The 13,982-nt window shown below is 41.3% G+C and overlaps 1 protein-coding gene across 1 annotated transcript; it reads left to right on the forward strand.

Annotated features, from left to right (window-relative positions):
• The first annotated feature begins 1,059 nt into the window (after positions 1 to 1,059).
• On the forward strand, positions 1,060 to 11,707 carry LOC120930455. Its single transcript, XM_040341639.1, has 5 exons — positions 1,060 to 1,095; positions 3,228 to 3,231; positions 3,327 to 3,551; positions 5,755 to 6,087; positions 11,009 to 11,707. Exons 1-5 carry the CDS (start codon positions 1,060 to 1,062, stop codon positions 11,380 to 11,382), a joined length of 972 nt encoding a protein of 323 aa, XP_040197573.1. The 3' UTR covers positions 11,383 to 11,707.
• Positions 11,708 to 13,982: the final 2,275 nt, after the last annotated feature.

Consider the following 13,982-nt stretch of genomic DNA (forward strand, 5'->3'; position numbering starts at 1 on the left):
GTATTTATGCTACGCTGCCTTAAGTCAGAAAGGCAAGTACTGTATTCACAAAGTACTTGCCTCCTAACTTACGGCGGCATAGCGTAAATGCGTCGGGCACAAGCGCGCCTAATTCAAAATAGGCTGAGGGGGCGTGTTTTATGATAATTTGCTTTGACCTGACGTGATTGACGTTTTTTTGGAACGCCGCATGCGCTGTCCGCCTACATTTCCCAGTGTGCATTGCGGCTAAGTACGCCGCACAGTCCTATTGATTTAGACGTGGACGTAAATGACGTAAATCCCTATTCACGGACGACTTACGCAAACAACGTAAAATTTTCGAATTTCGACGCGGTAACGGCGGCCATACTTTAACATTACTATTCCAACTGTTTGATGGAATATCTTTAGGCCTGATAATGTGTTACGTAAACGGCGTATCTGTACTGCGTCGGCCGGGCGTACGTTCGTGAATAGGCATATCTAGTGATATACATATTCTACGCCGACCGCAATAGAAGCGCCACCTAGCGGCCAGCCTAAATATTGCACCCTAACATACGAAGCCGTCATATCTTAGATAGGTTTAAGTGTATCTCTGTTTGAGAATACACTTAAACTTAGATCGGCGCAGATTCCGAGTTAGGTAGGCGTATCTACTGATACGCCGACGTAACTCTATGTGAATCTAGCTAATAGAGTTTTGTCAGCCTCAGTTGATCAATGAACAATGCAAGAAGTCGTCAGGTGATGGATAAAAAACGGGGAGTTACGCATTAAGACCATATGACCACTACTGTGACATGCTTCACTGTTTTTAGCCACCTTTATATGTGTGCACAGGAGGCAGTTCTTCACTGAAGAGGAACTAGGAGCAGTGGTATAGTCGAGGGTAGTAAAGAGAGATCATTGCCAGGCGCTTCAAAACCAGAGGGTGGAAGGTGTAGATAGTCAATAACACAACTAAGGTCAGGGCAGGAGGTGTAGTAGCATGGTCAGGTCAATCATGATACAGGAAATCATGGTCCTACAGAAATACACCCTATAGACATCAATCTAAAAACTACAACTGGCAATATGGGCATTGGTGTTCTTCTAGAAGTAGTTCAGAAGGTGTGCATCTAGCCACACCTATGCTTAGTCACACTTCACCTGAACATATAAAAAGGTCAGCTATGCTTATAGAAGGACACAGGAAAGGGGGCTACAGAGTAGTGAATACTAGGAAGGTATCCCATGTGGAGGCACCGCACACTGACCGCTCAATGTATATCAAATAGTGAAGAGCGCCCTCAGCCTCAGCTCCTCCTGAAACTACACTCCTGGCGCTGAGGCCAATTTTCACTATTTGATATAATTTATTATACAAAAGTTGAAAAGACATAGTAATAACTAGGGATGAGCCGAACAGCACACCCCGTCAGGGCTGGTATGAATTTTAAGGGGTGCCCCGTGCCAAACTAAAAAAAAATGGCACGGGGTTCCCCCCAAAAATCCATACCAGACCCTTATCTGAGCACGTAACCTAGCAGGCCGCAGGAAAAGAGGGGGGACGGGACGAGAGAGCGTACCAGGTCACATGCCCTCAACATGGGGAGGATGGGCCTCATCCCCACAACCTTTGCCCAGTGGTTGTGGGGGTCTGCGGGATCTGTTGTGGGGGTCTTATCGGAATCTGGAAGCCCCCTTTAACAAAGGGGGCCCCCAGATCCCAGTCCCCCCTATGTGAATTGGTAAGGGGTACATGTACCCCTACCATTTCACAAAAAAAGTATGACAATTTTAAAAACGTCAGGAGACGGCTTGAGACACGGATCACTGGAGATTGAGAAAGGATAACTACGCTGGAGCTCGAGAGTGGATTACATCGCTGGAATGTTTTTTTTATTTTTTTATTTTTAATAAAGTCCCAAGCCATCTCCTGTCGTTTTCAACATTTTTACACATTTTTTTTTTAAATGGTAAGGGTACAATGTACCCCTTACCAATACACATGGGGGGCAGGATTTGGGGGTCCCCTTTGTTAAAGGGGGCTTCCAGATTCTGATAAGCTCCCCGCCCGCAGATCCCTACAACCACTGGGCAAGGGTTGTGGCGATGAGACCCTTGTCCCCATCAACATGGGGACATCCTCCCCATGTTGAGGGCATGTGGCCTGGTACAGTTCAGGAGAGGGGTGCTCTGTCGTCCCCCCTCTTTTCCTGTGGGCTGCCAGGTTGCGTGCTTGGATAAGGGTCTGGTATGGATTTTTGGGGGGCACAGGGTTCCCCTTAATATCCATACCAGACCTGAAGGGCCTGGTAATGGAATTTAGGGGGACCCCCATGCATTTTTTTTTCAATGACTTTCAATTACTTTGATCTGTATTTCCAGAACCAGACAATTCATTATAGCCGCGAGTAGTTTTAAATGACTTTTTTTCCTTTAGAAATGTCATTTTGTGCAGAGACGGTTTTAAACACGGGAAACATGCACTACTTTAGGGCATACTATAGACACCCCCCCAGGTACGAAATTTAAGGAATATTTCACTTTTATTGTTTCACTTTAAGCATTATTAAAATCACTGCTCCTGAAAAAACTGCAGTTTTTAAAACTTTTTTTGCATTGATACATGTCCCCTGGGGCAGGACCCAGGTCCCCAAACACTTTTTATGACAATAACTTCCATATTACCCTTTAAAATTAGCACTTTAGATTTCTCCCATAGACTTTTAAAGGGTGTTCCATGGCTTTTTGAATTTGCCGCAAACAGCCCAAATTGTTCGCTGTTCGGCAAAAACGGGTGAATAGCCAATGCTCGACTCGAAAAGAAAGCTCATCCCTAGTAGTAACCACATCCGTGAGTTGTACCCAGGTAAAGTTTTGAAGAAGAAAGGGTGTTTACGAAACGCGTTGAGCTTCTTATGTAGACCAGTTTTTTAAAAACATGTCTTTTTTTAACTTGTGTGTAATAAATTTGGAATTTTATGTAATAATATATTTCTGTTTTGTTGGTTTTGCGCACTACATGTTCTTTTACAGTACAACACACATTCTGTTATACAGTATGCTGTAGAGGCACTTGACTTGATTACTGCAAAGGGCCTATAATAGTAATTTATGCTGTTGCTGACAATTACATAAATAAGTAAAACAAAATATGATGTCTTAAAACATGTGGAAAATATTGAGGACATGTTCATTATGGCACCAGCAGATAATTTTTGTAACTTCTACTTAACATTGACCTTTTTGTATTACAGCGAGGTAAATATTTCTACTTTTGTTTTAATACTTTTTGCCCCAATAGCAGTATTGCATGCCTTGTATATTAGCTTAATACTGTTAAAATCTTATTTCAGACATGCAGAAAAAAGGAGCTCCTCCTGGAACAGATATCACACTGACCTGCCCATCTTTAAAAGTTGGTGGACCATCACGCTCTGTTTCTATACCTACAAAAAGGAACATCAAACAGTTCAGTTATGAAGATACTTTGTATATTATAATTCCAGACTTTAGTGAATATCATAAAGGCCCATACTTATGTATTAATAGTAATGGAACAATATTAGAGTTTAATGAAAGTGAGTACATTTCCTTTTTAGGATGCCAATAATCATATAACGAAGCAAGGACAGTGTACAGATCATTTTGGCCTAGCAAAATTGGGATTATCCTAACTGAAACACTAAAACACTGATACAAATATAGAAAAAATAAAGTTTTTTTAATCTTACCTACACTGACCCTGATCTTTGACTTGGTATCTTTGACTGGGTATGGCCTTTGACCCTGAACTTGGATCTGACCCTGACCTAGATCAAACCACGATCTAGCTATTTTTTTTATCTTTTCCACTAAAGCCCCGTACACACGATCGGACCTTTGTCCGACCAAACTCGCATCGGAATTCCGACGGAATTCCATTGGAGCAAAAGAGAACATGTTCTCTATCTAAACTCTGATGGAATTCTTCGGAATGTCCGATGGAAAAACTCAGATGGGCATACACACTGTCGGAATTTCCAATGAAAAAAGTCCGTCTGACTTTTTCCATCGGAAAATCAGATCGTGTGTACGAGGCATTACTGTTTTTTGTTTACACTATTCTCATCTACCAAGGAGATAAAGATACAATGTGTCCTTTTCTTTATTGAAGAGAAGAGAAAACAATGGATGGGCTATACAGTGACTCTAATGAAAGTAATCACAGTGATCAGGTGATCTGTGACCCAGGGGTCTCTGATCTGGGAGCATGCTGTGCAGCCCCATGGATAAATACCCATTTCCCTGTGGATGTACACTCAGAAACAAGGGGTTAAGACTACACTTGTATTTATTAACTGACTATTGTACCTAAACATTCAGTACTTGCTTGATGTGGTGGTAAAAGGGCTAGGAGAGCAAAAAAAAATTACTGCAAGGCCACAAGATCAGGGGTCAAGTCCTGGGAAAAAAAGTGTGGGAACTCCCACCCAAGATCCACTCCCCCACCAAAAAAAAAAAATGATACGCTCATATGCATAATTACTAAACCGCACGTTTTTTCTAAAGCAAGTTCTTTCTAAATCCCGCGATAACTCACAGCAGACCTCTGCAATGTCTCCTGGGAACAATGGCAAAAGCTCCCAGGAGACATTGCGGCATCGAGGAAGTGACGGAATACCGGCACACTACCTGATGAATCCATATACAAGAAGCGGCCAGTAACATAAAGGATGACTAAAGTTCGCCCTGCCCCTGACAGTGACTCGAGCTGGGCATAGCCGCTTAGTGAAGAATTGGCTCGGGCGACTCGGCTGCTCTCAGGCTGCTCTAGTCCTGCAAAGGGAACTGCGTTCCTGCTGTGAAAAAAGTGCAGGAACTCCGTTCCCACGCGTTCCCGCAGGACTTGAGCCCTGCACAAGATCTTATGCCCTTAAAAAGATCAGCTGATATTAATAAAAGACTGAAAAGCCACTGAGGACAGAGTATTTAACTGGAAATGTAAGGTTAAATTGTATTCCTTGCACTGCTGCCACTTTTTCTCTGGCAAGATATAGTCACAGCACTGGTCCCTAGTAGTATACTGACTTTCTTCCTGCTACCTGTAAGCGTTTGTTACCCCAACATTTCATATTTCTGATATGTGCCTTCTGTACCATGTACTTGCATGAGAATGTACACTATTGTTTCTGGGCCTTCTACAGGTACAAACAACCAATAATACACACACGTGGTATTGCTGCGGTTGTCAGGACCAGGAGATTTAATTTTGGGTATTCTGGTGGTAGGTTATGATAATAGCAAGAAATATACAGCTACATTTTAAATTAAAACATGATTTTTTTTAGTTTGTAAGGAAAGGAAGCCTTGTGTGAACTCAGAGTTTCTAGAGCTTACACAGGTGTGGGGACAAGTTGGGAACTTTCACAGTTCTGGGAACACTCTCTCCACCCACATAAGACAGTGTTAGCCCAATCCCCAACCACCAGTACTGTTATTTGATACAAGACTCATACCTCTGTTTGTCAGAAGACTTAGATTTCTTGCAAGGGCAAAGAACAGACAAATATATGAGCAGCTGTGCTAACCACTGTTCACATGTTGGAGCCATCCCAAAATACCATAGCATTCAGACAAGCTGATTAAAGATAAAAGTGTGCATTACTCTCTGAAGATGTGCGAGGAAGAAAGATCAGCCACTGTTTTAGGAAGTGGTTTAGTGACAGGGTACACTTTGCACAGTTGTTTTTATAAATGCAAACAGTAATTTTTAAAGATTGTATTTAACTCTATACTTGTGAGTTATTATTTACTCTATTTTTCCAGTTTCTACCTCAGAATCAATCATAAAGTTCCGGTCTGTTGGGGACACTCTGCTACTGATTTGCAACATTAAGAAAAAAGTCACATCCGTTAAGTGGCAATGGACATCATCTGACTTACTAAACAGTGCCACCATACAGGTTAACTCTGGTAATCAAATTACAAGTAATGGACCTTTTCATGTGGAGACTACATATGAAGCAGATTTTGCTATTAAAATTTCACCAGTGAGCTTTAATGATTCTGGTCAATACAAATGCTATTTCTCAGATGGCAGTGCTGGAATTATAGTAAATCTTGTTACTGTAGAAGGTGAGTATATTTTATGAAAGTTTATATCCAAAAAAGGGTATACTATGTCAGAGGTTTATAAAATACTATTTGTACACTATACAAATGTGGGGTGAGCCAAAACAAAGACCTGGATCTGAACCCATGGGCTCTGCTGTGTCTGGCAGTAACTATTCTAGATGCGCTACCAGGTGCTGGTCAGTTGCCGGTGTTCTGGCGAGCTGGTTCCTACCATCGATATGGTTCCCTCCAGAGTGCGCAGGCGCAATCTGAGTCGACGAAAAACTCAGAGCGGGAACAGCTGTTCATCAGCTGTAGACGCGCTTGCTCCAGATGACTGATTATACACTCTATACACGCCGCTCTACACAGCAAGGGCCAGCAAGGGGCAGATGTGGTATTGACCAGTGTTTTTTTGATTGGTTATCCATGCCGCTCTTTACAGCAAGGGGCGGATGTGATACTGAGCAGTCCTTTTTTGGGGGATGTTTTTTCTCAATAAAATAGACGTCTCACATCCGCCCCTTGCTGTACAGAGCGTCGTGGATAACCAATCAAAAAAGCACCGCTCAATATGACATCCGCCCCTTGCTGTGTAGAGCTGCGTGTATGAGCAGGCATCAGGCATCGGGAGCAAGCTTGTCTAAGCTGACAATTAGCTGTTGAGACTCGGAGATTTACGTGGCCTCCTACTGCGCCTGCGCAGTTGAGGCAGGAACCAGCTCGACAAGACACCGGTCTTATCTCTTGGACAACCTTACCTTGTTTCTGGTGAACCTTGAACTCTTTGCTCCTCCCATGAACTTCCTATTTAAGCCATGTCTCTGCACTGTTTGCCAGAATATTGTGCTCTCTCCAGCCAATATCTCTATTTTGTCACTCCTGCTGCCATCCATATCTTTAGTACCACTTGTTACCAACCTCTAGCTTGTTCCTTAATTACAGTATGCTTTCACTTAATCCTAACCTGCAACCACTTGTTACCACTTGTCTGGCTTGTTTACTGACTACGCTTCTGCTTGATCCCTACCTGCTATATCTGCTACTGGATGCCAGTTAGTGGATGCCAGTTAGTGAGTAGACCCTGTGCCTTAGATGAGCCTGTGTAATCCACCAGGGTGACTTTCCCTTGTACTTATCTTGCTGGTATCTCTTCTGCAATGGCTACTGATCTCTGAACCTGACCCCTGCCTGTAACAACAAGGTTATGGCAGTGGAATCAATAATGTGCTCAGTAGGCAGTGTGCATTTTTTTTATTCTGCTCCTTTTCTGGGTTTGGATGCAAGATGGCACCATGGAGGAAGGTCAAAGGTAACATGATTATAGTGCACTCCATATTTTATCACTTGATATCACTTATACTCCACACTAGACTATAAATAATTTTCTCTGCATATAATCTTTATTCAAACAAACAGTGAAAGATTACGCCTAATTCCACTATCTCTGCGCTATGGGGCTACAGGTATCAGCAACAGTGCAGGGTTAAATCAATATTAAATAATCATTAAACATTGATTGAGCAGCCGCTTAAAAATGCACAAATATTGAATATAGTAAAAAATGATAAGATCAACCAAAGTCTTTATCAAATAATACAGCAGCGCTAGTTATCACTGGTAACTAAATGTGTCCACTCTTTTCCATGTGTAATCATACATAAAAGCAGGAAAGTTCTCCAGAAGTCAGAGTGTGAGCCAAAGTCCAGTGAGAGAGGTGTTCCTAAGAAAGTAGTGAGCTGTCCACAGCTGGTGACTTAAAATGTGCACATAACACCCTTCCAACGTCTCCTGTGTCAAACTCCCCTTATGGGGATCTACTAACCAGAAGGTAGAGTTTATTAGGCTCTGAACATCCACTCCATCCGATTATCTCCAACTCCAGGGAACTGCAGCTTGATCAGCGTGTTGTGTTCCTGTGTGGTGTGACATGGAGAACATCCCATGCTGTCCCTATGGTGGTCATGTGTTCAGGATGGAGCACTCCTGAACACACGACCACCACGTTTGATGTCACCAGCTGCGGACAGCTCACTACTTTCTTAGGAACACCTCTCTCACTGGACTTTGGCTCACACTCTGACTTCTGGAGAACTTTCCTGCTTTTATGTATGATTACACATGGAAAAGAGTGGTCACATTTAGTTACCAGTGACAACTAGCGCTGCTGTATTATTTGATAAAGACTTTGGTTGATCTTATCATTTTTTTACTATATTCAATATAATCTTTATTCGTCCCCATCTGCTTTTGTCCTCTCCAATATCTTCAGAAGTAGAATAATAATATGTTGAGGCTCCTAATTAGCTACCAAACGCAGCATTTTATTTATTTTTTCTCTTTTTCTATAACCTTGACTTATCAGCCTTGAATGCATAGAAGCGGCAGGAACACCAATACCCAAGGTATTTCTAAATGGGACCTTAAAGGGGTTGTAAAGGTTCATGTTTTTTCACCTTAATGCGTTCTATACAATAAGGTGAAAAAGCATCTTATGATGCCCCCGTTTTACTTACTGTACCTCAGCCTTGGAAAGTCCCGCGTCACGAACGCGCGCTTTCTTTGCTCGGTCTTCTCAATCTCTTCATTGGATAGATTGATAGCAGTGCAGCTATTGGCTTGGGCTGCTGTCAATCAACTCCAATGACGCAGGGGCCAGGGCCAAGTCCTGTAGTTGGCGGCTATGGACGTCGACTATAGGACTCGGGAGTGCGTCTGCAAGGTAACCCCCTTGGGAGAGCGCTTCCCCCTATGGGGGTTACCAGAATCAGGAAAGAGCCAAGATAGCCGCCGCGGAACCCCTGAAGATGCCGTTCGGGGGCCACTCTGTGCAAAACGAGCTGCACAGTGGAGGCAAGTATGACATGTTTGTTATTTTTATTTTTTATATTCAAACCTTTACTATCACTTTAAATGTAAAGGAAAGGTCTGCTAATTACATTAGGCCCCCAACACCAATCCCAAATCTCACATCATAGCTGTAAAAAAAAGAAAACATGTGGGAAAAAGATAGAATATACATGTATCCCAAACCTAGATTCTGCATGGTAAGAGTGGCATTGCAATGCTTCCGATAATATACTGGGAAAGCTGAGTATCCTAAATCTAGTATGAAGGCACAACTGCACAGTGTAGAAGGGTTTTGCTCAGACATTTGGGTCCTCACCAATTCTATATTCTTGCCTGAAGAATCCTAATGTCACTTTTGCCTAGGCTGCACGGGGGAAAGCTGGGTCAAATGTACAGTAAGTTTTTGTTTTGTTTTTCCCCATAGATTCTTTTTTTTTGCTATTATGCAGTGTTTTGACATAGGTTGAGGACCAAGGTCTCCACCCTGATCACCCTGGTCAAAGTGTATCCCTCTGTGATAGACTGCCTGCTCTCTGCTCTTTCCCTCTCCAACCTCACCCCCTTCTTCCTTCCTGTCAGCACCCTCTCTGTCTCTCTCCATCCCGGCCCCGCCCCCCGATGCTATAATTGCAATATTAAATTTGTCACTGTCAGCCTCTCTATTAGAGGCTGGCATAGCACACTGTGTATGTTGCATTTAAAAACAAGCTCTGTAAATAAAAAAATTCAGCTGTCTTTAGGCCGCTTGCGTAACTCGCTGCCACACGATATCCCTGGCTGACGTCAGATGGGAGATCACTGCACCTCACCGCAGAAGACATCCATCGAAGTTGGAAAGCGGCCGCGAGTCACGCAACCGGCCTGAAGACAGCTGGAATTCAGCATTTCGTTTTTTTTTTACTTTCACAGTGTGTTATGCCAGCCACTAATAGAGGGGCTGGCATAGACTTATTCTATTGCCTTAACAAACACTTTAAGCCCCATACCCACTATTAGATTTTCTGCAGATGTTTGTCTTCAGATTTACCAAAATCATATAATATAAGGTCAAACCTTAACCTTAACCTCCCTGGCGATATGATTCTTTCAGAAAAAAGGTGCTGAAAGCGGTACAATTATTTGCAAGGAAATTTGGCGTTTTATACTGTAGGCCTGTAATTTTTAGGAATAACTCACTTAAATCTGACCAAACAAGAGTATTGTAGGGATCCCGGGTATGACATTTTTTTAAAAACAAAATTATAAATTATAATATAATAAATAATTATAAAAAATTATAACAAATAATAATATAATTCAAATAAAAATTATTCAATAATGTAATCAACTCAAAATCACTGAAATTTGCTCAGTTGCAGAATTGTTGCTGTCATTATTTTTTTTATGACGAATTTCCCCACAAATCGCTATCGCACAATTCTGCAAGTGATTATAATTTATTATCGCTGTTTTCTAGCTGATCTAAAACCATTTTTGACATAAAGGGACACTTTTGGTTGCTATGGACAATCTACAGTTTGCAGGGAGAAAGAACCATTTTTATTATATAAAATGACATGTAGGACACTGGGCAGACCACTAGGGATAAGGGGGGTGCGTATTTTTTACATACAGTACTGTAATCTATAAGATTACAGTATACTGTATGTAAGGTGTTTGTTTACGTTTTTGAATTTGGCGCCGTTCTCCGCTCCTGTGCATCGTAACGTCGCAGGGAACGGAGATCGGCGGCACAGGAGGACGCTGTGTGAATCGAACGAGGTCCCGCTCGCTCACACAGCGCGGTGGCATCACTGGATCCAGGGACAAGGTAAGTAAACACTGCCTGTGGATCCAGCGAGGCGAGCCTGAGTCTGACTTGGGGTTACCGATCGCAGCACAGAAATCTAACCCCGAGTCAGACTCGGGAATACCGTCAGGGGGGTTAAGGTTTTGGTAAATCTAAAGACAAAAATCTGCAGAAAATCTAATAGTGTGTATGGGGCTTTAGGCTAATATAGACATAGAACAAGTGTTTAATATTAAATGTTTGTCTCTGATATTACAATTTTGTACACTGAAATTCTTTTTCATCTATTTTTATGATTTGTAGTGAAAATACATCCTTCTGAATTAGTTCTTCAAGGCAGTGATGCACACCTTACATGTTCAGTATCTCATATTTTGCCTAGCATCAATATCATGTTAATGTGGGTACAGATGAATGCAACTTCCTCTATTCCTGTAAAAAGTAGAAAATTGTCCATCATGCAAATGGAAAATACTCTGCATGTGAAGAATGTTAATGAAAACAGAACAGATTGGACTTGTTTGGTGTTCAATAACAATTTCTTGGTTGGTTTCATTCAAACAAAACTGAATTATACCATGAAGCCAAATTTTAAATCAACAACCTCCGATTATGAAACTGAGTCAAGCCCAGGTATTGTATCAGTTTTTTTTCTTTTCTGTATCAATTATGAATAGAAATACCACTGTAGTGGCCTACACAATAAAGCTGGCCATACAGCAGCTGGTTCAGCAGGGACTGGTCAAACTTCAATCCATATAATGGCAAGCTAGTTGTATAAAAGTCAATCTACTGATCGACTTCTGTAGAACCAACCTGTTATCAGTGCCACCAGCTATTACTATTTGCTTTGTACTGAAAATTCATGAAGATGTAGAGACTTAACATACAGTTAGTGTGACCAAGCTGTTTGATTGTTACCTATGTTAATGCTTGCTTTGGGGCAGGCGTTGAGATAGATAGCAAAGCTGGCCATAGATTATTTTTTTTTTTCTTTCATTCAGCTAGTGGGCTAAAGAAAAAAAAACTAACAGGTTTATCCATCAACACAAGGGAGGCAGTTGGAGAAATACCCCCCCCCCCCACTGAGACAATGTATTCTGACAGCTGGATTTGGCTGTAGCTGCTGATCGACAAAAGTAAAAAATTTTACAATTTGTTCAAATCAACAGAAGTCAAGCTAACAGTTTATTTCTTTTAAACAAAGAAAGCCACAAACTGGTTAAAATTTGATTGACTCCTGCTCAACTGGACACATTTTGATCCATCTACGGCCACCTTAAGTTGCACTTTAGAAGATTTTCACCGCTCCAGGTGAGCCCTATAGACAATCAGGGACGGTCGGATTACCAAGGTGCTGGCAATGCACGTAGCAGTAGCAATAGGAGGAAGGAGATGGACAGCCGCACTCCGAAATAACTTTTCAAAAAAGTTGTCTTTTATTTTTCAAGCAGTTAAGTTGCACTTTGCACATTAATTTTCTCTAGAGCTTAAAGTGGAACTAAACTCTCTCAATCAACACTGTTTTTAATCCGTATGCTGCTAGCATTAGTAAATAGTAAGGTATATTATATTTACTTGTTAAACTTTTTTTCATATTTCTTCAGTTGCTTCATGGTTTCTAATGCAGGCCAAAATGATGTTATACATCCTATGAGTCTTAATGGGAATTTCTTGTTTGCTCCCCTCTTGAGGAGGGGAAGAGGGGCTTTCTCAGCTAAACACGTCCCGCTGCCTGCATGCCTGAGCTAAAGGCAGATGAATTTCAAGAAGTAAATGCTACATGAATCATCCACCCTTGCACAAGATGGCCGTGAAATGGTATATGGTGTTTTCTCAAAAAATAAAGCATGGAGACATGAAAGTGAAGTTCTGTTGACTTCCATCATCCAAATCACGTGCAAGCAAAAATTATTGAGTATTCTTTGCAAATTACATTTTCACCACATTCACTAAGCTCTTGGGAAAATTCCTTGGCACAGTGCAACTTTCCTTGGAAAGTGAACAGCCTATTTTCCTTTAGTAAATCAACATCATTGTCTCTGTGTTTATATTTCAGTCTTGGATGATGAAGAGACTTCCTCAGCCAAAGGCATCCATGTAATCAGGATAACAATCCGATCTCTGGTTTCCTTTATGGTTTTGGTACTTTTTATAATATACACCGTTAAGATCTTAAGGTATATAGGTAGGTACTTCTGCAATCATGTGTGATATACTGAATTCCACATTGTTGAATATTGTTTTTGTATATAAACTACACTAGGCTTAAAGTTCTAGCATGAGTGGAAGTGAATCCATGTCAGATTTTGCTACAAAAGTACATCAAAGTGTATTTGCTTTGAGACTATAATGCTTTTCTCTTTTAAGTTATACGGTTATGTGAAAAAGTAAGTATACCCCATAGAAATTGTTGAATTTATCTCTATATGTTTGAGCAGGCAGAAGTGATTTTTCAATCATTTCTTAGACGAAAATATCAATAGATGTAATGGTGTCTTCTGAAGAATATAAGTGGTACCCCTGGCCTCAGAAGCTGTAATTGCCACCTGAAGTATAATTTACTTTGTTAGGTGTTTTGAAAAAACTGCCTGCCAGTCTCTAACATAAAATTAGTGAAATGTTTGACCACTACTTATTGCAAAATTAATTTTATTGCAAGATGAATGTGGATTTCTTTGCATGATCTGCTCTTTTCAAATCCCCCACAACATTTTTACTGATTTCAAATCAGTACTTTAACTAGGTCAGTCTATAAACCCTGGACACTAAAGGTAGCCGCACACCGCAACAGGACACCAATAAAAACGTCTTTGTTGTAATGTAGACAGATGCAGTCACAGGAATGAACGGAAGGTTAAACATGGTACTGGGTGAAACTCCTGCGCTGTGATGGATAAGTGTGGGAATGGTGGGGTGGCAAAGGGGAGGGAGAAAAGTTAAACTAAGGGTGGGAACTGCAGCAAACAAAAGAGGAGTCTTTCCAATGAAGGACAAAGAGTAAATGCAATAGTGGAGAGTGTCTGCGCTGTGGTTAAACTAGTGGAGAATGGACAAGGAAACGGTGGTGGTGGAAAAGGGGAGGGGGGGAGGTAAGTGTTTGAATCGGGAAAGTCAAACGTATACAAATACAGCAAAAAATAAACTTACAAAAGAGTGAAACTGATCCTGACTGAACCGGGTGATGAAACACAAAAAAAAGGCAATGGATAGGTGAAAGGAGTGATCTACCTAATGTGTACTCCAAATACATACAATTGCAATGAGTGAAAACCCA

This window comes from Rana temporaria, chromosome 3 (genome assembly GCF_905171775.1).
Source record: "Rana temporaria chromosome 3, aRanTem1.1, whole genome shotgun sequence".
NCBI classification, from domain to species: domain Eukaryota; kingdom Metazoa; phylum Chordata; class Amphibia; order Anura; family Ranidae; genus Rana; species Rana temporaria.

Coding starts and splice junctions, on each gene's coding strand:
- LOC120930455 (XM_040341639.1), top strand. CDS start 1,060: ATGGGCATTGGTGTTCTTCTAGAAGTAGTTCAGAAG. Junction 3,552..5,754: donor AATATTAGAGTTTAATGAAA/GTGAGTACATTT, acceptor TATACTTGTGAG/TTATTATTTACTCTATTTTT. Junction 6,088..11,008: donor AAATCTTGTTACTGTAGAAG/GTGAGTATATTT, acceptor TATGATTTGTAG/TGAAAATACATCCTTCTGAA.